At 47.5% G+C, this 27,825-nt stretch overlaps 1 protein-coding gene across 6 annotated transcripts in view; it reads right to left on the minus strand.

Moving 5' to 3' along the window:
• Positions 1-2,588: 2,588 nt before the first annotated feature.
• Positions 2,589-27,825, minus strand: part of LOC115157604 (ankyrin repeat domain-containing protein 12) — a 48,930-nt gene continuing 23,693 nt past the window's right edge. For 4 of the 6 annotated variants that reach the window (XM_029705995.1, XM_029705991.1, XM_029705993.1 and 1 more), the window contains 11 exons: positions 22,954-23,037; positions 21,087-21,212; positions 20,509-20,712; positions 19,873-20,015; positions 19,443-19,590; positions 12,116-16,647; positions 11,532-11,765; positions 11,037-11,135; positions 6,463-6,639; positions 5,798-5,896; positions 2,589-2,885 (listed from right to left, as the gene is read on the minus strand). In XM_029705995.1, coding sequence (XP_029561855.1) covers positions 2,700-2,885; positions 5,798-5,896; positions 6,463-6,639; positions 11,037-11,135; positions 11,532-11,765; positions 12,116-16,647; positions 19,443-19,590; positions 19,873-20,015; positions 20,509-20,712; positions 21,087-21,212; positions 22,954-23,037 — 6,032 coding nt within the window. In that variant the 3' untranslated portion in view covers positions 2,589-2,699. The remainder of the gene's footprint in view (positions 2,886-5,797; positions 5,897-6,462; positions 6,640-11,036; positions 11,136-11,531; positions 11,766-12,115; positions 16,648-19,442; positions 19,591-19,872; positions 20,016-20,508; positions 20,713-21,086; positions 21,213-22,953; positions 23,038-27,825) is intronic. The other 2 variants (XM_029705996.1, XM_029705994.1) reach the window with 1 other exon arrangement.

Here is a 27,825-nt window from a genome sequence, read left to right on the forward strand (position 1 = left end):
AGTCATTAACATAATGCCTGCTAATATTTAACAGTCTGACATAACTTCCTGTGAAGGAAGGTATCAGCGGGAAACAGCTCTTCGCCATGTCTGTTTCCATCCACACAGCGACGCGCACCGAACTTCAGCAACACCGCACGTTTCCTTTTGCTCGTTAATGCGCTCCCCGTCTACTACCATTACGGAAATCAAAATGTGCAGGCCAGTCAATGCAGACCCCTTAGCGAGGGAGCTAACTACCGTAGTGACCCCTTAGCGAAGGAGCTAACTACCGTAGTGACCCCTTAGCGAAGGAGCTAACTACCGTAGTGACCCCTTAGCGAAGGAGCTAACTACCGTAGTGACCCCTTAGCGAAGGCGCTAACTACCGTAGTGACCCCTTAGCGAGGGAGCTAACTACCGTAGTGACCCCTTAGCGAGGGAGCTAACTACCGTAGTGACCCCTTAGCGAAGGAGCTAACTACCGTAGTGACCCCTTAGCGAGGGAGCTAACTACCGTAGTGACCCCTTAGCGAAGGAGCTAACTACGAAATAATAGTTAAGTGCGTGACTAACGCCATACAATTTCGGAAAACGTTCCTCTACCGTTATTCCTCATCCATCAGTGATATCAACAGACAAAGTGGAGAGCTGCCATCTTGCTGGAGGGAGGAAAACACCAGTATGACTACAGGGGGAGAAGCTAAAGATTTGTTCTATTCGCCCAAGTCCCCTGATTGGCTCAGCTCCAACTTCAGACACTCAATCTGCCAATTAGAAGCCTGTTCATACGTATTTTAAGGTTGTTTTTCGTACCAGAGAACTTTGACTATGTTACGCAAACTGCACGCAGGTTGGCAGGTCTGCAATACTTTTGACAAGAGCCTACATAGGGTCCTGGTCAAAAGTAGTTCACTACATTAGGTTACAGGATCCCATTTGGGGGTCAAAAGTAGTGCACTATATAGGGAAAAAGGGTGCCATTTCAGATACAAACTTTGTGAAAGGACAGAACAAAACGAAAAGGGAAAGAGCTGAGTGACTTCAGTTAAACCTCAAATCACATCAGTCCACGGTACAGCTTCTTCTGAGATCAGGAAATAAGAGCTACAACGGCAACAGCATGCACAGCATCCAAATCACCAGTCAAAGATACAACACGATGATGTGGTGCGTGGATCCAACTCCAGTCCAGATGGGAATAAAAAGCACAAAAATACAAATAAAAAAAAACAGAACCAAAAGGAACAGAATCCGATATCCTCAAAAGATTTACGCCAACAACATTGATTTCAACAACAGTAACAACAACTAGGACCTTGACAGAGAGAAAGAGTACAACGGACTCAATAAAAAAAATTAACTTTGGTCAATTAAAACAGACAAAAACGAAACAAACAAAAAGTTTTACAATCAAAATATCTCTTAGTTATTTTTTCTGTACAAGTTTCAAACCATCATTACATGGGTTATTTACAAATGCACAATCTGTCTGTAGAAAATAAGTTAAAAAAAAAAACAAGTCTGTGTACGATGTAATAAACACTTAAAAACAAAAGCTGAATTTAAAATGTTTTTATTTTTCCTTCTCCCGTTGTTTTGTAACCCTGCTCGATGAGGGAGGTGCAGTGGGCAGAGAGATGGTCGACTCCACAGGGAACATCAGGAGGAGCAGAGAGATGGTCGACTCCACAGGGAACATCAGGAGGGGCAGAGGGACGGTCGACTCCACAGGGAACATCAGGAGGGGCAGAGGGATGGTCGACTCCACAGGGAACATCAGGAGGGGCAGAGGGATGGTCGACTCCACAGGGAACATCAGGAGGGGCAGAGGGACGGTCGACTCCACAGGGAACATCAGGAGGGGCAGAGGGACGGTCGACTCCACAGGGAACATCAGGAGGAGCAGAGAGATGGTCGACTCCACAGGGAACATCAGGAGGGGCAGAGGGACGGTCGACTCCACAGGGAACATCAGGAGGGGCAGAGGGACAGTCGACTCCACAGGGAACATCAGGAGGGGCAGAGGGACGGTTGACTCCACAGGGAACATCAGGAGGGGCAGAGGGACGGTCGACTCCACAGGGAACATCAGGAGGAGCAGAGAGATGGTCGACTCCACAGGGAACATCAGGAGGGGCAGAGGGACGGTCGACTCCACAGGGAACATCAGGAGGAGCAGAGGGATGGTCGACTCCACAGGGAACATCAGAAATGGCACCCTATTTTCTAGACTTCACATAGTGCCCTATATAGGGAATAGTGTCCATGCTTGGTCTCTCTCTGGAGCTCTCTCCTCTCAGCAGACAGCAGCACCTGGCGCTGCCCTAACCCTTACCCAGCCTCGGGCCCTGGAGTAAGTGTGTGGTCTGGGCCCCTGAGCCCTGGTGGAGCTCCAGGCCTGTCCAGAACAGAATAAGCAGTCAGTTTGCCACTAGTTGGGAGGATAAGGCCAGTCCTCTTGGTGTAGGAGGAAGGAAGGTCTGTGGTGTCTTTGTTGTCTACCATAGGAGCTCAGTAGTAAAAGAGCCACATTTAGAGAAGTGCTGCTCACACACACACGGTCTCTCTACACACATCCATGTTCCTCACGTTTTAATCCCTTCATCTCTTTATTCCCGTTGAGAGGTAGATGGGCCACTAGATGATCCGCCCTAGTCATCGGTCCTCTGCCTGACCCCTGACTGCCGGTCCGAGCCTAAAGGTCAAGGGGTCACAGGTCATATGGGCGTGAGGTCAAAGTCGTCGTTGACCTCTACCAGGGGGATGTAGAACTCGGATATCTCGAAGATGGAGGTGGACTTGTACATCACTGGATCCAGCTCCTGGAGTTTCAGCTGCCAATGGAGACGCTGGACAGCATTAAGAGCTGCTGCCTCGTGCTGCTGCCGCATCAGAAGACACGTCTGGAGACAGCGAGAGAGAGAGAGACAGCGCGAGAGAGAGAGACAGCGCGAGAGACAGCGCGAGAGAGAGAGACAGCGCGAGAGACAGCGCGAGAGAGAGAGACAGCGCGAGAGAGAGAGACAGCGCGAGAGAGAGAGACAGCGCGAGAGAGAGAGACAGCGCGAGAGAGAGAGACAGCGCGAGAGAGAGAGACAGCGCGAGAGAGAGAGACAGCGCGAGAGAGAGAGAGAGAGAGAGAGACAGCGCGAGAGAGAGAGACAGCGCGAGAGAGAGAGAGAGAGACAGCGCGAGAGAGAGAGAGAGAGACAGCGCGAGAGAGAGAGAGAGAGACAGCGCGAGAGAGAGAGAGAGAGACAGCGCGAGAGAGAGAGAGAGAGACAGCGCGAGAGAGAGAGAGAGACAGCGCGAGAGAGAGAGAGAGACAGCGCGAGAGAGAGAGAGAGAGACAGCGCGAGAGAGAGAGAGAGAGACAGCGCGAGAGAGAGAGAGAGACAGCGCGAGAGAGAGAGAGAGACAGCGCGAGAGAGAGAGAGAGACAGCGCGAGAGAGAGAGAGAGACAGCGCGAGAGAGAGAGAGAGACAGCGCGAGAGAGAGAGAGAGACAGCGCGAGAGAGAGAGAGAGACAGCGCGAGAGAGAGAGAGAGACAGCGCGAGAGAGAGAGAGAGACAGCGCGAGAGAGAGAGAGAGACAGCGCGAGAGAGAGAGAGAGACAGCGCGAGAGAGAGAGAGAGACAGCGCGAGAGAGAGAGAGAGACAGCGCGAGAGAGAGAGAGAGAGACAGCGCGAGAGAGAGAGAGAGAGAGAGCGCGAGAGAGAGAGAGAGAGAGACAGAGCGAGAGAGACAGAGCGAGAGAGAGAGAGAGACAGAGCGAGAGCGAGAGAGAGAGAGACAGAGCGAGAGAGAGAGAGACAGAGCGAGAGAGAGAGGACAGAGCGAGAGAGAGAGAGACAGAGCGAGAGAGAGAGAGACAGAGCGAGAGAGAGAGAGACAGAGCGAGAGAGGAGAGACAGAGCGAGAGAGAGAGAGACAGAGCGAGAGAGAGAGAGAGACAGAGCGAGAGAGAGAGAGACAGAGCGAGAGAGAGAGAGACGGAGCGAGAGAGAGAGAGACGGAGCGAGAGAGAGAGAGACAGAGCGAGAGAGAGAGAGACAGAGCGAGAGAGAGAGAGACAGAGCGAGAGAGAGAGAGACAGAGCGAGAGAGAGAGAGACAGAGCGAGAGAGAGCGAGAGAAGAGAGAGACAGAGCGAGAGAAGAGAACGAGCGAGCGAGAGAGAGACAGAGCGAGAGAGAGAGAGACAGAGGCGAGAGAGAGAGAGACAGAGGAGAGAGACAGCGAGAGAGAGACAGCGAGAGAGAGACAGCGAGAGAGAGCAGCGAGAGAGACACGAGAGAGAGACAGCGAGAGAGAGACAGCGAGAGAGAGACACGAGAGAGACAGCGAGAGAGACAGCGAGAGAGACAGCGAGAGAGAGACAGCGAGAGAGAGACAGCGAGAGAGACAGCGAGAGAGAGACAGCGAGAGAGAGACAGCGAGAGAGAGACAGCGAGAGAGAGACAGCGAGAGAGACAGCGAGAGAGAGACAGCGAGACAGCGAGAGAGAGACAGCGAGACAGCGAGAGAGAGACAGCGAGACAGCGAGAGAGAGACACGAGACAGCGAGAGAGAGACAGCGAGAGAGAGACAGCGAGACAGCGAGAGAGAGACAGCGAGACAGCGAGAGAGAGACAGCGAGACAGCGAGAGAGAGACAGCGAGAGAGAGACAGCGAGAGAGAGACAGCGAGACAGCGAGAGAGAGACAGCGAGACAGCGAGAGAGAGACAGCGAAACAGCGAGAGAGAGAGAGACAGCGAGAGAGAGAGAGACAGCGAGACAGAGAGAGACAGCGAGAGAGACAGCGAGACAGAGACAGCGAGAGAGAGAGAGACAGCGAGACAGCAAGAGAGAGACAGCGAGAGAGAGAGAGACAGCGAGACAGCAAGAGACAGCGAGAGAGAGAGAGACACGAGAGAGAGAGAGAGACAGCGAGAGAGAGAGAGAGAGAGAGAGAGACCAGCGAGAGAGAGAGAGAGACAGCTGAGAGACAGCGAGAGAGAGAGGAGGACAGCGAGAGAGAGAGAGAGAGACAGCGAGAGAGAGGACCGCGAGAGAGAGAGACAGCGAGAGAGAGAGAGATAGACAGCGAGAGAGCAGAGACAGAGAGAAGGAGAGAGAGAGAGACAAGCGAGAGAGAGAGAGAGAGACCAGCGAGAGAGAGAGAGAGAGACAGCGAGAGAGAGAGAGAGAGACAGCGAGAGAGAGAGAGAGAGACAGCGAGAGAGAGAGAGAGACAGCGAGAGAGAGAGAGAGAGACAGCGAGAGAGAGAGAGAGAGACAGCGAGAGAGAGAGAGAGAGACAGCGAGAGAGAGAGAGAGACAGCGAGAGAGAGAGAGAGACAGCGAGAGAGAGAGAGACAGCGAGAGAGAGAGAGACAGCGAGAGAGAGAGAGACAGCGAGAGAGAGAGAGACAGCGAGAGAGAGAGACAGCGAGAGAGAGTGACAGCGAGAGAGAGAGTGACAGCGAGAGAGAGAGTGACAGCGAGAGAGAGAGTGACAGCGAGAGAGAGAGTGACAGCGAGAGAGAGAGTGACAGCGAGAGAGAGAGTGACAGCGAGAGAGAGAGTGACAGCGAGAGAGAGAGAGACACATCAAATATTAAACAATTGGATATGTTTGATTCGCTAAAGGAATACATATCAAATTTGAGGTTGTCTCTGAAATATTGATCGTTCAAATCATCTTAAAACTCATGTGGCTATATAGGATGAATTAAACTCATGAACATCCATGCCATTGGCTACATGCTCAAAAAAAAAAATATTTCCAGATTGCAGGTGCTACCGATATTATTTTTCAGAGAAATCTTACCTTGAGTTTATCAAACTTGTCGTCCACGTCTTGTAACCAGGACATAAACTGACGGGCGTTGAAACGATCCCTCACCGACGTCTTGCCATCTTGGTCACCCTGGAAACCGAAACAAAACACACAAACGTAAACATCGTTAGTGCGACGTTACTCAGAACTGTATTAAAGTTGAGTTCTGTTAAAACCATCACGGTTTAAAAACACTTGTTGGAAAAATGCACTTCGCGTCAACAAGTAAGTCTCTCTGGGTAAAAGCGGAATGACTCAAGTGGAAACGTAACTGCTGTTGTAAAAAGGATTTACAAATACATTTACATTTTACATTTAAGTCATTTAGCAGACGCTCTTATCCAGAGCGACTTACAAATACATTTGATTAGTTGATTGAGTCCAACTTATCCATTCTACAGTACCATGATCAATTCGAAATAAATGTGATTAGTTGATTGAGAATCATCTAGTCTTCCCTGTGGCTCAGTTGGTAGAGCATGGTGTGTGCAACGCCAGGGTTGTGGGTTCGATTCCCACGGGGGGGGCCAGTACAAAAAACTTTTTTTTTTTAAATGCATGAAATGAAATGTATGAATTCACTACTGTAAGTCGCTCTGGATAAGAGCGTCTGCTAAATGACCCAAAATGTAAAATGTGATTGATGCCAAACTTACTGATTCTACAGTGCGTGACATCATGCCACTTGCCTGGGCATCCTGAGGCATGTTATACACTTCGGCGTCCAATAGCACGGTGCACGCACTGAACGGGAGCGTCTGATTGGCTAGCGTTCTGGCGGCCCGGTAGTGGACTCGTAACACCTCCTGCTCGTTGGAAACAATCAACTTCTCCTGGAAGGAAAGAAAAAAAAGGGGCATTTGAGTTAAACTAGAATAATGAATGAATGAGTTGGGTTTAAATAGTTGAGACAGAACAAAGCAGAGAAAATGATGAGACTAAAGCATCTCCTTGTATTTGTAATGAGAAACAATATTCAAAGTAACTGTTTATAAAATAACTAAATACAGCTGGGTCCAACATTATTGACCCTAGATAACGATGACGGTCAAATTACCTAGCTAGCTAGAGAGATAGATACAAATAAATATATATCGTATCAGTCAAAAGTTTGGACACACCTATTCTTATTTTACCATTTTCTACATTGTAGAATAATAGTGAAGACATCAAAACTATGAAATAACACATTTGGAATCATGTAGTGACCAAGTGTTAAACAAATCAAAATAGATTGTAGATTCTTCAAAGTAGCCACCCTTTGCCTTGATGACAGCTTTGGACACTCTTGGCATTCTCTCAACCAGCTTCATCTGGAATGCTTTTCCAACAGTCTTGAAGGAGTTCCCACATATGCTGAGCACTTGTTGGCTGCTTTTCCTTCTTTCTGCGGTCCAACTCATCCTAAACCATCTTAATTGGGTTTAGGTCGGGTGATTGTGGAGGCCAGGTCATCTGATGCAGCACTCCATCACTCTCCTTCTTGGTCAAATAGCCCTTACACAGCCTGGAGGTGTGTTGGGTCATTGTCCTGTTGAAAAACAAAAGATAGTCCCACTAAGTGCAAACCAGATGGGATGGCGTATCGCTGCAGAATGCTGTGGTAGTCATGCTGGTTAAGTGTGCCTTGAATTCGAAATAAATCACTGACAGTGTCACCAGCAAAGCACCCCCACACCATCACACCTCCTCCTCCATGCTTCACGGTGGGAACCACACATGCGGAGATCATCCGTTCACCTAGTCTGCATCTCACAAAGACACAGCGGTCGGAACCAAAAATCTCATATTTGGACTCATCAGACCAAAGGACAGATTTCCACCTGTCTAATGTCCATTGCTCGTGTTTCTTGGCCCAAGCAAGTCTCTTCTTCTTATTGGCGTCCTTTAGTAGTGGTTTCCTTGCAGCAATTCGACCATGAAGGCCTGATTCACGCAGTCTTCTCTGAACAATTCATGTTGATGTTACTTTAACTCTGTGAAGCATTTATTTGGGCTGCAATTTCTACTGAACGTATCCTCTGCAGCAGAGGTAACTCTGGGTCTTCCTTTCCTGTGGCGGTCCTCATGAGAGCTAGTTTCATCACAGCGCTTGATGGTTTTTGCAACTGTACTTGAAGAATCTTTCAAAGTTCTTGACATTTTCTGCATTGACTGACATTCATATCGTAAAGTAATGATGGAATGTTGTTTATCTTTGCTTATTTGAGCTGTTCTTGCCATAATATGGACTTGGTATTTTACCAAATAGGGCTATCTTCTGTATACCACCCCTACCTTGTCACAACACAACTGATTTGCTCAAACACATTAATAAGGAAATAAATTCCACAAATTAACTTTCAACAAGGCACACCTGTTAATTGAAATGCATTCCAGGTGACTACCTCATGAAGCTGGTTGAGAGAATGCCAAGAGTGTGCAAAGCTGTCATCAAGGAAAAGCGTAGCTACTTTGAAGAATCTCAAATGTAAAATATATTTTGATTTGTTTAACACTTTTTTTTGGTTATTACATGATTCCAAATGTGTTATTTTATAGTTGATGTCTTCAATATTATTCTACAATGTAGAAAATAGTAAAAATAAAGAAAAACCCTTGAATGAGTAGGTGTCCAAACTTTTGACTGGTACTGTATGTATGCATGTATGTATACACATTTTGTTTAAAAATGGAATCAAACTAATCTAAAGAGACAGTTTAATACTCCAGCATCCTTCCCTTTGTGAGGATAGCATGGCCTTTTTCTAAAACGTTTTATGAGATTGAAGAACACATTGGGAGAAATTTTAGACCATTTCTCCATACAGATTCTTTCCAAATCGCTTACGGACTTGGCCCCCCGCTTCAATTCAAACCACATGTTTTCAACGGGGTTTCAGTCCGGAGACTGTAAACACACTGGGATTTGAACCGGTGCTCAGATGACATGAAAATAGAGATCTTTGGTCACGGACACCAGTGGTGGTTTGGGAGTCTAAAGAAAGATGCATATGCAGAAAAGAACCCCGTCCCTTCTGTTAAATACGGTGGTGGATCTTTGATGTTATGGGACCATCTTTCTTCTACTGGTCCTGGGCCCTTGTTAAGGTCAACGGCATCATGAACTTTACCCAGTACCAGGACTTTTTAACCAAAAAACCTGGTCGCCTCTGCCTGGAGGCTGACACTTGGCTGCAAGTGTCTCTTCCATCAAGACGATAGCCACAGCACATCAAAATCCACAGAAACAGTTAATTGACCAGGTTATTATATATATATTTTTTAAAAATCACAAAAAGGGTGGCAGGTAGCCTAGCGGTTTAGAATGTTGGGAAAGTAACTGAAAGGTTGCTGGTTTGAACCCCCCCCCCCTTGATGAAAAATCTAGTCTATGTGCCCTTGAGCAAGGCACTTAACCCTAATTGCACCTGTAAGTCGCTGTAGATAAGAGCGTCTGCTAAATGACAAATATAGAAATGTACAAATCAACATTCTGCAATGGAATTAAAGAGGGTAGTTCCTAAGTGCAGACGAAGGAAATCAAGGATCTGTTACGATCCGGTATGGTCCAAGATCCCTCCCAATGGGTTGTACAAAAAAAGGTTCAGTGTTGTTATCCTTGCAAGGGGAGGGCGCTGGAGCACAGACAACACAGGAGAGGGCGGTGCTGGAGCACAGACAATACAGGAGAGGGCGGTGCTGGAGCACAGACAACACAGGAGAGGGCGGTGCTGGAGCACAGACAGCACAGGGCGCTGGAGCACAGACAACACAGGGCGCTGGAGCACAGACAACACAGGAGCCAGTCATTTTGACTATCTATTTTTCAGATATTTGTCTATTACTTGTTAAACAAAATCAATTGTATTAGTATAAAATGTTTGTTTTTTTTAGCATACAATACACACTATATACACAGAAGTATGTGGACACACCTTCAAATTAGTTGCTGACAGGTGTATAAAAATCGAACAAACAGCCATTCAATCTCCATAGCCAAACATCGGCAGTAGAACAGCCTTCTTGAAGAACTCAGTGACTTTCAACGTGGCGCCGTCATAGGATGCCACCTTTCCAACAAGTCAGTTCATCAAATGTCTGCCCTGTTAGAGCTGCCCCCCGGTCAACTGTAAGTGCTGTTATTGTGAAGTGATAGGCCACACAAGCTCACAGAACAGGACCTTTTCGAGTACTGAATCGTGTAAAAATTGTCGTCTGACCTCGGTTACAACACTCACTACAGGGTTTCTAGCTGCCTCTGGAAGCAACGTCAGGACAAGAACTGTTCGCCGGGAGCTTCATGAAATAGGTTTCCAAGGCTGAGCAGCCACTCACAAGCCTAAGATCCCGGATACCAGGAGAACGCTACCTGCCTCAATGCATAGTGCCAACTGTAAAGTTTGGAGGAGGAGGAATACTGGTCTGGGGCTGTTTTTCATGGTTCGGGCCCCTTAGTTCCAGTGAAAGGAAATCCTAACACTACAGCATACAATGACATTGTAGATGATTCTGCTCTTCCAACTTTGTGGCAACAGTTTGGGAAAGGCCCTTTCCTTTTTCAGCATGACAATGCCTCCACGCACAAAGCAAGGTCGATACAGAAATGGTTTGTCGAGATCAGTGTGGAAGAACTTGACTGGTCTGCAACAGAGCCCTGACCTCCACTCCATCACCCAACATCAGTGCACAACCTCACTAACACTCGTGGCTGAATGGAACCAAGTTCCCGCAGCAATGTTCCAACATCTAGTGGAAAGCCTTCCCAGAAGAGTGGAGGCTGTTATAGCAGCAATGTACCAACATCTAGTGGAAAGCCTTCCCAGAAGAGTGGAGGCTGTTATAGCAGCAATGTTCCAACATCTAGTGGAAAGCCTTCCCAGAAGAGTGGAGGCTGTTATAGCAGCAATGTCCCAACATCTAGTGGAAAGCCTTCCCAGAAGAGTGGAGGCTGTTATAGCAGCAATGTCCCAACATCTAGTGGAAAGCCTTCCCAGAAGAGTGGAGGCTGTTATAGCAGCAAAGGGGGGGAAACCAACTCCATATTAATGCCTATGATTTTGGAATGAGAAGTTTGACGTGCAGATGTCCATATACTTTTGACCATGTAGAGTAGCTCAGTATGTGTCTTAAGTCTTTTTTGCTCATTTAATTTAAAAAAAAAAATAATCAAGGAACCCAATCATTTTGGACCTGACTGTAGATCAAGCTATAAAGGAAGATTGAATTTGAATTTAATTACTCCACATACCCGTTCAATGCTGTGTTGCAAACGTAGTTTCATACGAACAACTTCCTGTTGTTTAAACATCTCCTTCAGTTGGTCCGGTAGAGACGGAGGGGGAGTGATCTGTTAATAGAGACAAATAAAACATTACAAACAAGTTCAACATCATGAAACTTTAAGATTTGTTTAATAAAGACCCTTTTTAAATGCTGGTGTCTTAAGTCGAGGACTTTTAGCAATAAAAATAAAATATTTCCCAGAACCATACTAGAAATCACTTTCTTTTATAGAAAGGAAACAAGGAGTCACAGGGAACGGGGAAAGAGAAGAGAAACAAAGGGGACATTAAAAGAAAAAAGGACAAAAGACTGGAGACACACTCAAGTGTCAGACCTTTTTAATCTCGTTTTTTTTTAGTGCAAAACGAATGAGTCTTGGAGACTGAACCCTATGAATAAACAGACGGACTCATCTGTCCCTAAACAAAAATGTAAATAAAAAAAAATACTCCAGACTCACAGTTGGAATACAGAGTTTGCTGAGCGGGTTCCCGTCTAGCAGGTACGATCCAGTAAACGTCACGTATTCGTCGTAATACTGCGGCGGCTGGGGGATGACGCTCAGCAGCACTTTACGCTTCTCCTCGATCTTCTTGCGGATGTGCAGGAACTCGTAGTAAGGGTTGGCCCTCTCCGTCTGGTACGGCTGAATCTCCTCCAGCTTCAGAGAGTCAACGATGTCCGCCAGAGACTCCTGATAAGGAAGGAGAGAAGAGAAATACGGTAAGATAAGGTAGAGGAGATAAGAAACTTTACTGTCCCCAAAGATAAGATAAGAAATGTTGTCCCGAATGTCCAACCTTACAACTAGACCTACCTCTCCGTATCTCTGTCCCTCCTCCCTTTCACCTACCCACTCTCCCCCTTCTCTTCAAAACATCAATACTCCTTCTCTCCTTCCTATCCCTTCCCTCCTTCCATCCCTCCTTCCCCTTTCCTCTCTTCTTCATATTGTCCTCAATGTCCTCCCCTCCTAAAAACATCTCACCCTTTCCTAGACGTACCCATTCCCTCTCCCTTATCCTATCTACCAGAAGAGCCCACCTGCTGCATGCTGCCTCCAGCCTGGTTGGAGGTAGACAACCTGGGCATCTTCCTCTTCCTGGGGTGAGTCTGCTTTAAGTCCTGGTCCTCTTCCATGGTTAGGGAGAGGACCTTGGCCTTAGCCCCAGAGGAGTCAGAGTCTCTGTCCCCAGACTGGGGCGAAGAACTAGCAGAGACCCCACTGCTGCTGTAACTACCACTACTAACACTCTGGTCTGTCTGGGAGCCCTGCTGGAAGTTACTACTCTGTCCAGAAACACTTTGGGTCTGGTCTGATCCAACAATCGAGAGATTGTGTCCTTCTGGTCTCTCTTCGGAGGTGGGTTCTTGGTATAGCTTTGTGGTGGCAGGCTCTGACTTCAACTCAGGGATGGTGACCATACTACTTCCCTCTGACGAAGACCAACAGCTAGCCTTTTCTGTTGACCTGGCCTCGGGACCTGTCCACTTCTCCAATGTGCGATCAGGAGCGTCAGATGTTTCTCCTTCCTTGTGTTCAGGGCTCGAGCAGCGAGACACAGTGGATGACGTAAGCTGGCTAGTATGATAGTTTTTGTCCGGCTGAGGATCGCTAGGACCCACAACGTCACTGGGGAATCTGGATTTCTTACAGTCTTTACTGTTCACGTCAGTGTCCATCTCCTCTGGAGAGTCCTTGGTTTTGCTAGGGGTCATCATGGAGTCCTCTGAGCTAGCGCTGGTGGAGGCTACTGGGTTGTCCATCCATTCCAGTCTAGACGCTCCTAATGCACTCTGAAGGCTCTCTACAGCTGCTCTGCTTTCAGCGCCGCTAGCTGCACTCTCAACAGGAGTTTTATCTTTAGGATCAAGAGCCAGATCTCCATCAGTCTCTGTCTGCATGGTGTTTGGAAGGATTTCCCATGACTGGCTAGCAGAGATAGAGGTGGTGGGTTCGGTGCTGGAGAAAGGCAGTTGACAGGATAGAGAAGATAATGTCACCAGTGGCGTCACGTCCTCAGAGGGGGGCAGGTCCTTCGTGCTACATTCAGGCGTCGCAGTGAAGGTCTCCACGGGGATACACCGGACGTCCCGTATTAGGAGAGGATCAGTGGTGGAAGAAAACCCTCTCTGTTCAGGTGTAGCTAGCTGTTGGACACTAGCCTGCTGAAGTGTTGAGGAGTCCTTTACGTGAGGATCTCTGTTGTTGGACGCTTGAGATGGGAGATAGACACCTGAAGTGGTGTTCCCTTTACACTCAGTGTTGAGATCTGCATCTGTTATTGCATTAGGAAGATTCGGAAGCATCTGAATTGGATCACTTTGACTCTGGCTCTCCTCTGGATCTGCACAGGTTTCTAAAGGCTGAACACTTGTGGACTCTACACTGGGTTGAGCAGAAGGCACCACGGTGGCCTTGGACAGAGTTGCGAACGGTTTGCCCTCAGACGCCGTCGCACAGTTAGCGTCTTCGTCCAGAATAGCCCTAAGGCAAGGGGAAGCGTGTCTGCTCTGCAGCGGAGTCTGGTCATCTTGCCCCTCGTCATCTAGAAGACTGTTGTCGTGAACGGCAGGATATGAGAGGAAGGAAGACAGGAGGAAAGGCAGCTGAAAGTCCTGGGAGGCTTCCAGGGTCATATCCGAGTCATACTCAATAGGTCTCGGCGTCAGCAATGTAGCCTGACAGGAGTCTTCAGAGCTGGCCACAGAGACCATAGACACTGACCTGGACATGAGACCCGACCGCTCGCTTTCTGGCCTGGGTGACCTGCTCAAGCTGTTCTCCATACCAGCCATCAGCTTCCCACTAAGGCAGGAGAGTGTCTTCCCGTCCAGAGACACGGTCCTGGAGCTGGTGCTGTCCTTAAGGGGTTTGTCTCTGTCCCGACAGTGAACGTCGGAGGAGCCTTCAGAGCTCTTGGAGCGAAGCAATTCTTTGCTCAAGCACGGTTCTCCAGAAGTCGAGGACGTCGTCTTGGCTTTGGCTTTGCTTTTGAGCTTCCCTGGGTCTGTCGTCGTAGAGGAGGGCCGTTGTTTCATCCTCTCCCGCTCTTTCTGTTTGATCTTTTCTAGGTGTTTTCGGTGCCACTGTTCAATCTCCTGGTCCTTCAGACTCAGCATGCGTTCGAAGCTGGTCTGCCTCAGGTCTTCGTTGACCAAACGTTTCTCTTTGGGGCGCTGCTCTTCCCGGGTGGCAGGCGAGGCTTTAGCTTTGGACCTGTTGTCTCGGTCAGCCTCTGTCTCATTGGGTTTGGTCTTACTGGCCTTGCTACCCTCCTTGGAACGATCCTTGGAACGGTCTTTGTCCCGATCTCGGTGCCTGTCAGAGTCTCTGGATTCTCGGTCTCTCCGGTCTCGGTCTTTCTCTGGGGTCTTTAGGAGGTCCTCTGTCTTTAGTAGTTTTGCTGGTAATGTCTTGCCACTTTCAGACACATAGCCCTTCTCCTCCAAGAGGAGCTTCAGGTTAGAGCTGGAGGAAGATGAGGAAGAGCTGTCTTTAGATTTTTCTTTTTTCTTTTTATCGCAGTCTTTCTCCTTTTCCTTAGAGCGATCGGATTTACTGTGGTCCATGGATTTCTCTAACGGTGGTTTTCCTTTCTTATCGGAGCTCGTCCTGTCTTTGTGTTCTCCCGCATTGTACTCCCTCTCCTGCCTCTCCCTGTCACTCCTCTTATCTGGCTTGTCTTTGCTCTTCTTGTCCTTGCTCTCCTCGTGTTTTTTCGTCACGGACAAGGCTCTGAGCTTCTCGATCTCTTTGTGGTTCTTGTCACCAGGGGACACCATCCTTTCCTTTTCTTTCCAGCGATCCATGGAATTCTGCGAATTCTCTGATTTCTCAGGGTGCTCAATCTTGACTTTCTTTTCTTTGTCGGGATGCTTTTTATCCATCTTGTCAGCCTCACGTTCCTTTCCAGAAGACCTCCTGTCGTATTTGTCCCGCTGGCATTTCTCAGAGGCATCCAGCTGATCTGAATCAACCGTAGACGTGGTCCCCGTTATCGGTTTCTCCTCCGGTTCGTCTTTCACACTGGTGGAGTTAAGCTGCGTCTCCTCAGGAACCGAAACCCTTACAGAGCTTAGGCACTCAGTCCTCTCCTCACGCTCACTGAGCTTCCCATCCTTTCCCCCCCTCTCCTCTTTACAGACAGCCGAGGTCTCTTTCCTCTCCTTCTTCAAGCGCTCCTCTTCTCTTCTCGGCCTCTTCTCCTTGCTGCTGATGCTAGAGGGGTGTTTTTCTTTCGTCTCTTTTCTCTCTTCCTTCACAGGAGAGCTGCCCGACGTTGAGGTATTCTGAGGAGATCCGCAGTTCTCCCTCTCCATTTTCCCTGGAGGCAAAGGTTCGTCATCGTTGAAGAAGTTCTCTTTCCAGAACTCCCGGTCGAATTCCAGGTTCCTGTGGCCTTCCTTCCTACTGCCCTCTTTCTGCCGGTGGCGGTTCCTCTCTGGCTCATACTCCCTCCTGGGCTTGTCCTTCTCCTTGTGTTTTAACTTGTGCTTCTTGACCACCTTGCCGTCCTTGTCCGTCTTCCGTAAGGCACCACCTTCAGAGATGTCCACGCTGTTGGCAACGCTGCCATCCTTATTGTACGGACTGGAGCCTCCATCTTCCACCCCAGCACCACCACCAGCGTCCATGGTGACGTCATTCTGGTGGTGCTTGCTCTTCTCCTTGTGCTTGCAGCCTTTACTACTGGAGCTCTCCATGCAGAACTCAGACTCTGGGTTGTAGTGGTTGTACTTGACACCATCTGGCGGACAGGGGCCTTCGGCAATCGAGACACACGTCATCTTGGCGTTCTCCTGTTTGAGAGGGTTGGAGGATGGCTGCTTGTCGGCCAGGCCGTGGTTGAGCTTGGGGGACTTGACGGTGGCAGACAGATGGAAGAGGTGGACGGACGAGTCATCCTTGGGACTGAAGGACATCTTGAACGAGTCTTCGTCCCCACAGAGTCCCCGGCTGTTCTTGTCCGTGTGTGTCTCCGAGACAGACACGGTGGCTACGGAGAACACCAGAGCTTTGCTGTTTTCCTTCCCATCCTCCTGGTTTTCCTTGTTCTTGCTTTTGCTCTTGTTCTTCTTCTTCACTTTGCTGCCTTTGTCTTTCTTTTCGGAAGTCGTGAGGTTCTCTTTCTTAGTCCTGCTGGCGTCCGACGGCTTGTGTCCCTCCGAGCCGTGGGAGCAGGTCGGAGAGCTCCTTCTCTCTGACGGCATCTCCATCTCATCACTGGAACTATCCGAGCTGCAATACAGGACGCGGGACGACGTCTTCGTCTTCTTAGACTTAGAGGACTGGACAGAGCAGCTCCCGTCCCCTTTACCGCTCTGCTTCAAGGCCAAATGATCCTTTTCGTCCTGCCTCAGTTCTCTCCGGAGGATGTGTCTGTCGTTCAGGGCTTTACTCAGGTCTTCTTCCTCCTCGTCTTTGAACTCATACTCGTCCAGGCCGGACATGGAGGGTGAGGCCTTCACGGTGCCCCGTTTGCCTTCAGAGACCTTCTCCACGTCCGAGTCATCCATGTTGTCATCATCCACGTCCACACTTGAGGGGTTTACCGACGGAGGGTCTTCAGACTCTGTAGAGAAAAAAAGAGAAGAATTAAAATCTTGAAAAACAGAATAAATAGCCTTGTTTTTCTAATCAAGTTTGATTACAAGTAGGGACGGGGAGTTGAATTGATTTCACTATTCAAATTAATATAATATTTTTTTCCCAGATATCCAGATAGTTGAAATACATGCATTTTACAGAATGGGGACTTGCTCACGTGGCTCAGGAAAGGCAGTGCACTCTGCTTGTTGTTTCAGCAGAGACATGTGGGGGAGAAGCCTTACTCACTTTACCCCTACCTACATGTAGAAATTACCTCGACTAACCTGTACCCCCGCACATTGACTCAGTACCGGTACCCCCTGTATACAGCCTCTTCATTGTAATTTTATTGTGTTACTTTTTATTTTATACTTTAACTTATTTAGTAAATATTTTCTTAACTCAATTTTCTTAAAACTGCATTGTTGGTTAAGGGCTTGTAAGTAAGTATTTCACGTTAAGGTCTACACCTGTTGTATTCGGGCGCATGTGACGAATATAATTGTATTTCAGAGAGAGAAAGTAGCCAAACCAACTGGAGCAAATTAGACAAACTTGTTGCTGCGATAGATAAGACAGACACTACCAGATGAGATTGACTGCATCAAATTGATGTAAATAAGCTAGTTAGCTACACTTGCCAGCAACACTACATTGCCACAAGTATGTGGACACCACTTCAAAATGAGTGGGTTCGACTATTTCAGCCACACCCCGTTGCCGACAGGTTTATAAAATCCATGCAATCTCCATAGACAAACATTGGTAGTACAATGGCCATACTGAAGAGCTCAGTGACTTTCAAATGTGGCACCGTCATATGATTGCCACCTTTCCAACAAGTCAGATGGTCAAATTTCTGCCCTGGTCATCTGTTAGTGCTGTTACTGTGAAGTGGAAACGTCAAGGAGCAACAACGGCTCAGGAGCAAAGTGGTAGGCCACACAAGCTCACAGAACAGGACCGCAGAGTGCTGAAGGGCGAAGCGTGTAAAAATCGCCTGTCCTCGGTTGCAACACTCACTACCGAGATCCAAACTGCCTGTGGAAGCAACTTCAGCACAATAACTGTTAGTCGGGAGCATCATGAAATGGGTTTCCATGGCCGAGCAGCAACATACACAACCCTAAAAATCACCATGCGCAATGCCAAGCGTCATTTGGAGTGGTATAAAGCTCGCCGCCATTGGACTCTGGAGCAGTGGAAACACGTTCTCTGGAATGATGAATCACGCTTCACCATCTAGCAGTCCGATGGATGAATCTGGGTTTGGCGGATGCCAGGAGAACGCTACCTGCTCGAATGCATAGTGCCAACTGTAAAGTTTGGTGGAGGAGGAATAATGATCTGGGGATGTTTTTCATGGTTCGGGCCCCTTAGTTCCAGTGAAGGGAAATCCTAACGGTACAGCATACAATTAAATTCAGAACGATTCTGTGCAACCCCATCGAACACCTTTGGGATGAATTGGAACGCCGACTGCGAGCCAGTCCTAATCGCCCAACATCAGTACACAACCTCACTAAACACTCGTGGCTGAATGGTAGCAAGTCCCTGCAGCAATGTTCCTACATCTAGTGGAAAGCCTTCCCAGAAGAGTGGAGGCTGTTACAGCAGCAATGTTCCAACATCTAGTGGAAAGCCTTCCCAGAAGAGTGGAGGCTGTTATAGAAGCAAAAGGGGGAAACCAACTCCATATTAATGCCCATGAATTTTGGAATGAGATATTGGACGAGCAGGTGTCCATGTAGTGTTTCCATGTAGTGTAAGTTACTTAAAAAGATCAATAGCTAGCAAACTAACTGAGGATATTTTGCTGTGCTCTCTGTCCCCTACTACAACTCCTCCATTCAGATTAAACAGCCTACCTGTTGGTTGATCATTGTAGTCTACACTCCTTCTCAATTAGCCAACTTAATTAGGTAATTGTAATTCCATTTTGTATCGATTAGAAATCTTGATGGTAGTGCTGCCATGATTGACTGACAATAACAAGCTACACGAGTTAAAAGTGTGAAGAGGAACTATCCTTTATACCAGTGGTTCCCAAACTTTTTAATAGTCCCGTACCCCTTCAAACATTCAACCTCCAGCTGTACCCCCTCTAGCACCAGGGTCAGCGCACTCTCAAGCCTGCCACACACACACACACACTATACGATACATTTATTAAACGTAAGAACGAGTGTGAGTTTTTGTCACAACCCGGCTCGTGGGAAGTGACAAAGAGCTCTTTTTGGACCAGGGCAGAATTAATAATGAATAATTAAAGTCCTCCACAATAGTATGGGGCTTGCCTGTCCTAGCCACTTGGTAGCTCACCATATAAGACTCTTCTAGCCCCTTCTTATTAATGCAATCTGTTGCTTTTATACATGTCTTTCTACTCGAAAGTCGAATTTATTCTTGTTCAAAAAAAAAACTGTACCCTCTACAGGACACCCTGCCCGAGGAGCTCCCCTCTACAGGACACCCTACCTGAGGAGCTATCCTCTGGGTCTGAGAGGGGCACCTCTCCCTTTAGGAGGAGCTCCCCTCTACAGGACACCCTACCTGAGGAGCTATCCTCTGGGTCTGAGAGGGGCACCTCTCCCTTTAGGAGGAGCTCCCCTCTACAGGACACCCTACCTGAGGAGCTATCCTCTGGGTCTGAGAGGGGCACCTCTCCCTTTAGGAGGAGCTCCCCTCTACAGGACACCCTACCTGAGGAGCTATCCTCTGGGTCTGAGAGGGGCACCTCTCCCTTTAGGAGGAGCTCCCCTCTACAGGACACCCTACCTGAGGAGCTATCCTCTGGGTCTGAGAGGGGCACCTCTCCCTTTAGGAGGAGCTCCAGCTCGTGGGAATCAGCGATGTCTACGGGCCGCTCCCCTCGCTTGTTGGCCTGGAACGCATTGCCTCCATGTCTCAGCAGCAGCTTCACAATCTATATGAAGGGGGATAAGACAAGTGATTAGTTCTCTCTCTCTCTCAAGGTCCAGCTTGTTTGTCTTTGTGAATATTTATGTCAGTGTGATTTAAAAAAAATAAATGTTGATCGTCTCTGATCTCCAAGAGCTCAAGGATACCAGACAATTCCTGAATAAAGTCAATAAACGGTGAAGTAAGTTTCAATCTAAGCAGTACTCCCATGTTAAGAGAACCAGCGGCAGTACATGTAGGGAGGTCAGGCCAGGGAGGGGAGGGGAGGTCAGGGAGGTCAACCTACGTCTGTATGTCCACTACTGGAGGCATCGTGGAGTGGCGTGTCATCGTCCAGACCCTGGGTGTTGACTTCTGCGCCGGCCGCGATCAGAACCTTGGCCACGTCGTAGTAACCGAGGTTACACGCCTCGTGAAGAGGGGTCCAGCCTGACGGAAGGAAGAAATTGTCTTTTGAAGGGGAAACTGGAATGGGTCAGCGCCTAATAACTTGCAGCCTTATGGGTCCACAGGGAGAGGAGTGAGAATGTGGGTTTAGCCATTCTGGATAAAAGCGAATGGTAAATGATCCCCCGAACACCGACTCGGTACAGGTACCCCCTTTGCATATAGCCTCGTTATTGTTATGTCAATTTCTTGTGTTATTTTTTGATTTATTTAGTCATATAAATATTTTCTAAACCTCTTTCTTGAAATGCACTGTTGGTTAAGGCTTGTAAGTATTCCACGGTAAGGTGTTGTATTCAGCTCATGTGACAAAATTTGATGTGAAATGCATATGTGGGTTTAGGTGTTATTAGCAAGCTACTTTGGCTTAAGAGTGCCTGGTAAATTACTAAAATGTGAATGTACATCTTAAAAAAAATAAAAAAAGTTACTCTGACCTTCCTAGTTTATAACGAGCGGTCAGGTGTTCCTTTACCTGCGAAGTCTTTGACGTTGACATCAGCCCCCAGGCTGATTATCTCCTTGACATGTTTGGCATCCCCTCGTATGGCGGCCATGTGTAGCGGCGTCTCTCCACGCTCGTTCCTCTTGTTCACCTTGTCCCTCGCTCTGGAGGCCGTGCTGCTGGGGAGCTTCTTCTGCACCGGTGGGGCCTGGGACGGGTGGCTAGGGGTCGAGTCTGAGGAGGGGAGAGAGAAATAACTCAGAGAAAGTGTTTTTATTTTTTTAATTTTTTAAACACAGTCCGTTCTCAACAAGGCTGTTGTGCCGGGCGGTCCGTTATCAACAAGGCTGTTTATCATTATGACACTGAATCCTGATAAATATATTAACCATCAACATCTCTAAGAGGTTATGACAGACAGACAGACAGACAGACAGACAGACAGACAGACAGACAGACAGACAGACAGACAGACAGACAGACAGACAGAGAGAGAGAAAGAGACAGAGAGAAAGAGACAGAGAGAAAGAGACAGAGAGAAAGAGACGGAGAGAGAGACGGAGAGAGAGACGGAGAGAGAGACGGGGCATGAATGTATTCAGACTAACCTGGGCTGTTGTCCCTGGCGGTCATCTGCATCAGTAAGGCCATCTGCTTCCGTTCCGACAGCGGGTAGCCAAACAGAAGATTAACAGGGGCCTTCTTGACTTTCTTCTTATCTGGGCCATCTTTATCTATAAAAACAGGAGGTAGGACAAGAAACAGGGTTAGACTTAGAAACTGGGAAAAAAGAAGAACACACACACACACCTCCAATTCTGCCAAATCAGCAAGGTGTGAATCACAAAATGCATCTTGTTCCCTATATAGCATAGTCTCTATGGACCCTAGTCAAAAACCAAAAAAAAAAAAGAGTACACTATTTAGGGTACAGAGTGCCAATTGGGATGCAACCAAGATCATCAACAACAAGGGTAATGCAATAAGGTGATGAAGTGCCGACGCCCCCCCCATCCATATTTTGCACCGTATCTCTCGATCACGGCACGCAAAAAAAAAAAAAAAAAAAAACGGTTAGCGAGCACGGCGTTCTTAAAGGGGGGCCAGCACAGTGTGTCAGCTTGGTGTAACGAACATACAGGCATGCGTGAGGTGAGCTAGCTAGCGAACTCTGGAGAGCAGGCAGACAGTGTTTAGAGCATAACAGGGTAGGGCAGGAAGACAGGGGGATTAGACTAACATAACAGGATAGGAAGACAGGGATTAGACTAACATAACAGGGCTGGAAGACAGGGATTAGACTAACATAACAGGGCTGGAAGACAGGGATTAGACTAACATAACAGGGCTGGAAGACAGGGATTAGACTAACATAACAGGATAGGAAGAGGGGGATTAGACTAACACAACAGGATAGGAAGAGGGGGATTAGACTAACACAACAGGATAGGAAGACGGGGATTAGACTAACATAACAGGATAGCAAGAGGGGGATTAGACTAACATAACAGGGCTGGAAGACAGGGATTAGACTAACATAACAGGGCTGGAAGACAGGGATTAGACTAACATAACAGGATAGGAAGAGGGGGATTAGACTAACATAACAGGATAGGAAGACGGGGATTAGACTAACATAACAGGGCTGGAAGACAGGGATTAGACTAACATAACAGGGCTGGAAGACAGGGATTAGACTAACATAACAGGGCTGGAAGACAGGGATTAGACTAACATAACAGGGCAGGAAGATGGGGATTAGACTAACATAACAGGATAGGAAGACAGGGGGATTAGACTAACATAACAGGATAGGAAGACAGGGGGATTAGACTAACATAACAGGGCAGGAAGACAGGGGGATTAGACTAACATAACAGGGCAGGAAGACAGGGGGATTAGACTAACATAACAGGGTAGGAAGACAGGGGGATTAGACTAACATAACAGGGCTGGAAGACAGGGATTAGACTAACATAACAGGGTAGGAAGACAGGGGGATTAGACTAGCATAACAGGGTAGGAAGACAGGGATTAGACTAACATAACAGGGTAGGGCTGGAAGACAGGGATTAGACTAACATAACAGGGTAGGGCTGGAAGACAGGGATTAGACTAACATAACAGGGTAGGGCTGGAAGACAGGGATTAGACTAACATAACAGGGCTGGAAGACAGGGATTAGACTAACATAACAGGGTAGGAAGACGGGGATTAGACTAACATAACAGGATAGGAAGACAGCATAGTAGCATGCGAGGGCAACTATAAGGCCACTGCAAGTGTGTGTTTACAGCAGAGAGTGTTGGATACATGACATCAAGTTGCTGCAGTTACTATGACAAGACACCTACACCTACACACACACACAACACATGTATGCGTGTGTATGTATGTGCGCATGTGTGTGTGTGTTAACATCATAGCAGCGTAGCATAGCGTAGACTCGAGGACCCAGGCTGCAGTGACAGTTACCTGCTAAACACATCCTGCAGGGAGTCACTAACCTCCCCTCAGACTTTCCCCAGGACTCAGTGGACTGGCCTGGGTCTGACTCATCTACTGGGCAAAGCAGAGACACGGGGCGGGGGGAGGGGAAGGGAGGGGAGGGAGGGGAGAGGAAGGGAGGGAAGAGGAAGGGAGGAAAGAGGGAGGAAAGAGGAAGGGAGGAAAGAGGAAGGGAGAGAGAGAGAAGATAAGGAGGAGGGAAGGAGAGAGAGAGAGAGAGAAGATAAGGAGGAGGGATAGAGAGAGAGAGAGAGAGAGAGAGAGAGAGAGAGAGAGAGAGAGAGAGAGAGAGAGAGAGAGAAGATAAGGAGGAGTGAAGGAGAGGGAGAGAGAGAGAGCAGGGGGAAAGCAACGCATTAATGCACGCCTCTCTCTCACACACACACTCATTCACACATGACTCATTACAGGAGGCAGTGAAAATCCAGGGTGGAAGTGGCCTGTTGCTTTCCTTCACTACCCCAAAAAGCAGACAACTTGCTCCTCTGTTGTAGGCTGTTCCAAGTCAAACTCTCACACGTCAAGATGTGGCCTAGAAACCCCGGGCATGTGCTGACCAACTGACAGGTGTTTTCATTGACATTTTCAACTGGTCCCTGATTGAGTCTGTAATACCAACATGTTTCAAGCAGACCACCGTAGTCCCTGTGCCCAAGAACACAAAAGCAACCTGCAGTCTGTAGCCATGAAGTGCTTTTGAAGGCTGTTAATGACTCACATCAACACCATTATCCCAGAAACTCTAGACCCACTCCAATTTGCATACCGCCCCAACAGATCCACAGATGATGCAATCTCTATTGCACTCCACACTGCTCTTTCCCACCTGGACAAAAGGAACACCTATGTGAGAATGCTATTCATTGACTACAGCTCAGTGTTCAACACCATAGTGCCCTCAAAGCTCATCACTAAGCTAAGGAACCTGGGACTAAACACCTCCCTCTGCAACTGGATCCTGGACTTCCTGATGGGCCACCCCAAGGTGGTAAGGATAGGTAACAACACATCTGCCACGCTGATCCTCAACACCGGGGCCCCTCAGGGGTGCGTGCTCAGTCCCCTCACCCTGTTCACTCACGACTGCAACACCATCATTAAGTTTGCCGATGACAACATGATCACCGACAACGACAAGACAGCCTACAGGGAGGAGGTCAGAGACCTGGCCGTGTGGTGCCAGGACAACAACCTCTCCGCTAACGTGATCAAGACAAAGGAGATGATTGTGGACTACAGGAAAAATAGGACCGAGCAAGCCCCCATTCTCATCGACGGGGCTGTAGTGGAGCAGGTTGAGAGCTTCAAATTCCTTGGTGTCCACATCACCAACAAGCTATCATGGTCCAAGCACACCAAGACAGTCGTGAAGAGGGGACGACAAAACCTATTCCCCCTCAGGAGACTGAAAAGATTTGTCATGGTTCTTCAGATCCTGAAAAAGGTTCCACAGCTGCACCACTGAGAGCATCCTGACCGGTTGCGTCACCGCCTGGTATGGCACCTGCTCGGCCTCCGACCACAAGGCGCTACAGAAGGTAGTGCGTACGGTCCATTACATCACTGGGGCCAAGCTTCCTGCCATCCTGGACCTCTATACCAGGCGGTGTCAGAGGAAGGACCTAAAAATATTTCAAAGACTCCAGCCACCCTAGTCATAGACTGTTCTCTCTTCTACCGCATGGCAAGCGGTACCGGAGCGCAAAGTCTAGGTCCAAGAGGCTTCTAAACATCTTCTACCCCCAAGCCATAAGACTTCTGAATAGCTAATCAAATGTCTACCCAGACTATTTGCATTGCCCACCTCCCCCTTTTACACCGCTGCTACTCTCTGTTGTTATCATCTATGCATAGTCACTTTAATAACTCTACCCAGATGTACATATTACCTAAATTTCCTCGACTAACCGGTGCCCCCGCACATTGACTCTGTACCGGTATCCCCTGTATATAGCCTCCACATTGACTCTGTACCGTAACACCCTGTATATAGCCTCCACATTGACTTTGTACCGTAACACCCTGTATATAACCTTCACATTGACTCTGTACCGGTACCCCCTGTATATAGCCTCCACATTGACTCTGTACCGGTACCCCCTGTATATAGCCTCCACATTGACTCTGTACTGGTAGCCCCTGTATATAGCCTCCACATTGTTATTTTACTGCCGCTCTTGAATAACTTGTTACTTTTATTTATTTTTTGTTAAAAATGCGTTGTTGGTTAAGGGCTTTAAAGTAAGCAATTCACTGTTGAATTCGGCGCATGTGACAAATAACATTTTATTACATTTTATTTGAAAAACAAGCCATGAGGTCGAAGGAATTATCCGTAGAGCTCAGAGACAGGATTGTGCCGAGGCACAGATCTGGGGAAGGGTACTGAAATATTTATGCAGCATTAAAGGTCCAAGAACACAGTGCCCTCCATCATTCTTAAATGGAAGAAGTTCGCCCGCCCGGTCAAACTAAGCAAACGGGGGAGAAGGGCCTTGGTCAGGGAGGTGACCAAGAACCTGATGGTCACTCTGATAGAGCTCCAGAGTTCCTCTGTGGAGATGGGAGAACATTCCAGAAGGACAACCATCTCTGCAGCACTCCACCAATCAGGCCTTTATGGTAGAGTGGCCAGAGGGTAGCCACTCCTCAGTAAAAGGCAAATGACAGCCCACTCGGAGTTTGCCAAAAGGCACCTAAAGGACTCTCAGACCATGAGAAACAAGATTCTCTGGTCTGATGAAACCAATATTCATTATGCTGTATTGTGTGTAGATTGATGAGGGGAAGAAACATTTTTTTTAATACATTTTAGAATAAGGCTGTAACGTAACAAAATGTGGAAAAAGTCAAGGGGTCTGAATATTTTCCAAATGCACTTCATCAGGTCAGCTTGAACCAGAAGCCAGGATTTGACTTAACTTAAGATTTAACAAAAATACTTATCCTTTAACACAATTAGGAATTGTCACAGCGCAACTCAAACTTCTACTCAAGAGTTATGTATTGTACACTCAATACACTTCGTCTGCGCTAAAAATGGGGAGGAGATTACGACCAGGGGCAGGCCTACTCCATGGGATTATGGGAGAACAGTCAGTGTAACATTTATTCAGAGCTAAAACGTGGAGGAGACCGAGTAACGGTTCACTGAGTGTGTAGGCCTAAGTGTGTCCTGTTTAGGCCACCTTACCCAAGGCCCTTCTTCCTTTATAGTAATTACAGATTCAACCTCCAGTTTCAACCCAGTTTCATATCCAGGATCTGACTGAAAATGACTGTTTATTGACTTCAAAAGAAAAAGCAGCACACTGTGTGTGTTGTTGGGAAAGTTGCAAAAAGGAGTTTCAATATCCAAACCATGGGTTGGTTGGATTACAGGGGACTCTGTGTGTGTGTGTGTGTGTGTGTGTGTGTGTGTGTGTGTGTGTGTGTGTGTGTGTGTGTGTGTGTGTGTGTGTGTGTGTGTGTGTGTGTGTGTGTGTGACTGGTTACAGGGAAGCTCAACACAGAAAGTATCAAGCCATTACACCAGATGAAGGCTTAGTTATACCAGCAAATGAGCTCAGGCTACAATGCTACTATTGCCTCAGTACATTACAGATTCTCTCTGGTTGTTCCAGATTTTGAGTTGAAGTGAAAACAAGAATCTGAATATGTTGGTGGTGTAGATGAACAACCCCCCCCCCCCCCCCCCCTGCAATCTGACTGCAGCATGTAACGTTCATATTTTAGTCATTTAGCAGACGCTCCTGTCAAGAGCTACTTAGTTAGAGTAACCAACGACTTTAGAAACGTTCAGATTGTGTTGTTTACTTAACGTTACTATGAACAATGTACCACGTATCATACCAGTACAGATGGTGTTTACTTAACGTTACTGTGAACATGTTTACATACAGTTGAAGTCGGAAGTTTACATACACCTTAACCAAATACATTTAAAACTTTGTTTCACAATTCCTGACATTTAATCCTAGTAATAATTCCCCGTCTTTAGGTCAGTTAGGATCACCACTTTATTTTAAGAATGTGAAATGTCAGAATAATAGTAGAGAGAATGATTTATTTTATTTCTTTCATCACGATCCCAGTGGGTCAGAAGTTTACATACACTCAATTAGTATTTGCTAGCATTGCCTTTAAATTGTTTAACTTGGGTTAAACATTTTGGGTAGCCTTCCACAAGCTTCCCACAATAAGTTGGGTGAATTTTGGCCCATTCCTCCTGACAGAGCTGGTGTAACTGAGTCAGGTTTGTAGGCCTCCTTGCTCACACACGCTTTTTCAGTTCTGCCCACACATTTTCTATAGGATTGAGGTCAGGGCTTTGTGATGGCCACTCTAATACCTTGACTTTGTTGTCCTTAAGCCATTTTGCCACAACTTTGGGAGTATGCTTGGGTCATTGTCAATTTGGAAGACCCATTCGCGACCAAGCTTTAACTTCCTGACTAATGTCTTGAGATGTTGCTTCAATATATCCACATCATTTTCCTGCCTCATGATGCCATCTATTTAGTGAAGTGCACCAGTCCCTCCTGCAGCAAAGCACCCCCACAACATGATGCTGCCACCCCCGTGCTTCACGGTTGGGATGGTGTTCTTGCAAGCCTCCCCCTTTTTCCTCCAAACATAACGATGGTCATTATGGCCAAACAGTTCTATTTTTGTTTTATCAGACCAGAGGACATTTCTCAAAAAAGTACGATCTTTGTCCCCATGTGCAGTTGCAAACCGTAGTCTGGCTTTTTTTAATGGAGGTTTTGGAGCTGTGGCTTCTTCCTTGCTGAGCGGCCTTTCAGGTTATGTCGATATAGGACTCGTTTACTGTGGATA

The sequence above is a fragment of the Salmo trutta genome, chromosome 21 (assembly GCF_901001165.1).
Source record: "Salmo trutta chromosome 21, fSalTru1.1, whole genome shotgun sequence".
Classification (NCBI taxonomy): Eukaryota; Metazoa; Chordata; class Actinopteri; order Salmoniformes; family Salmonidae; genus Salmo; species Salmo trutta.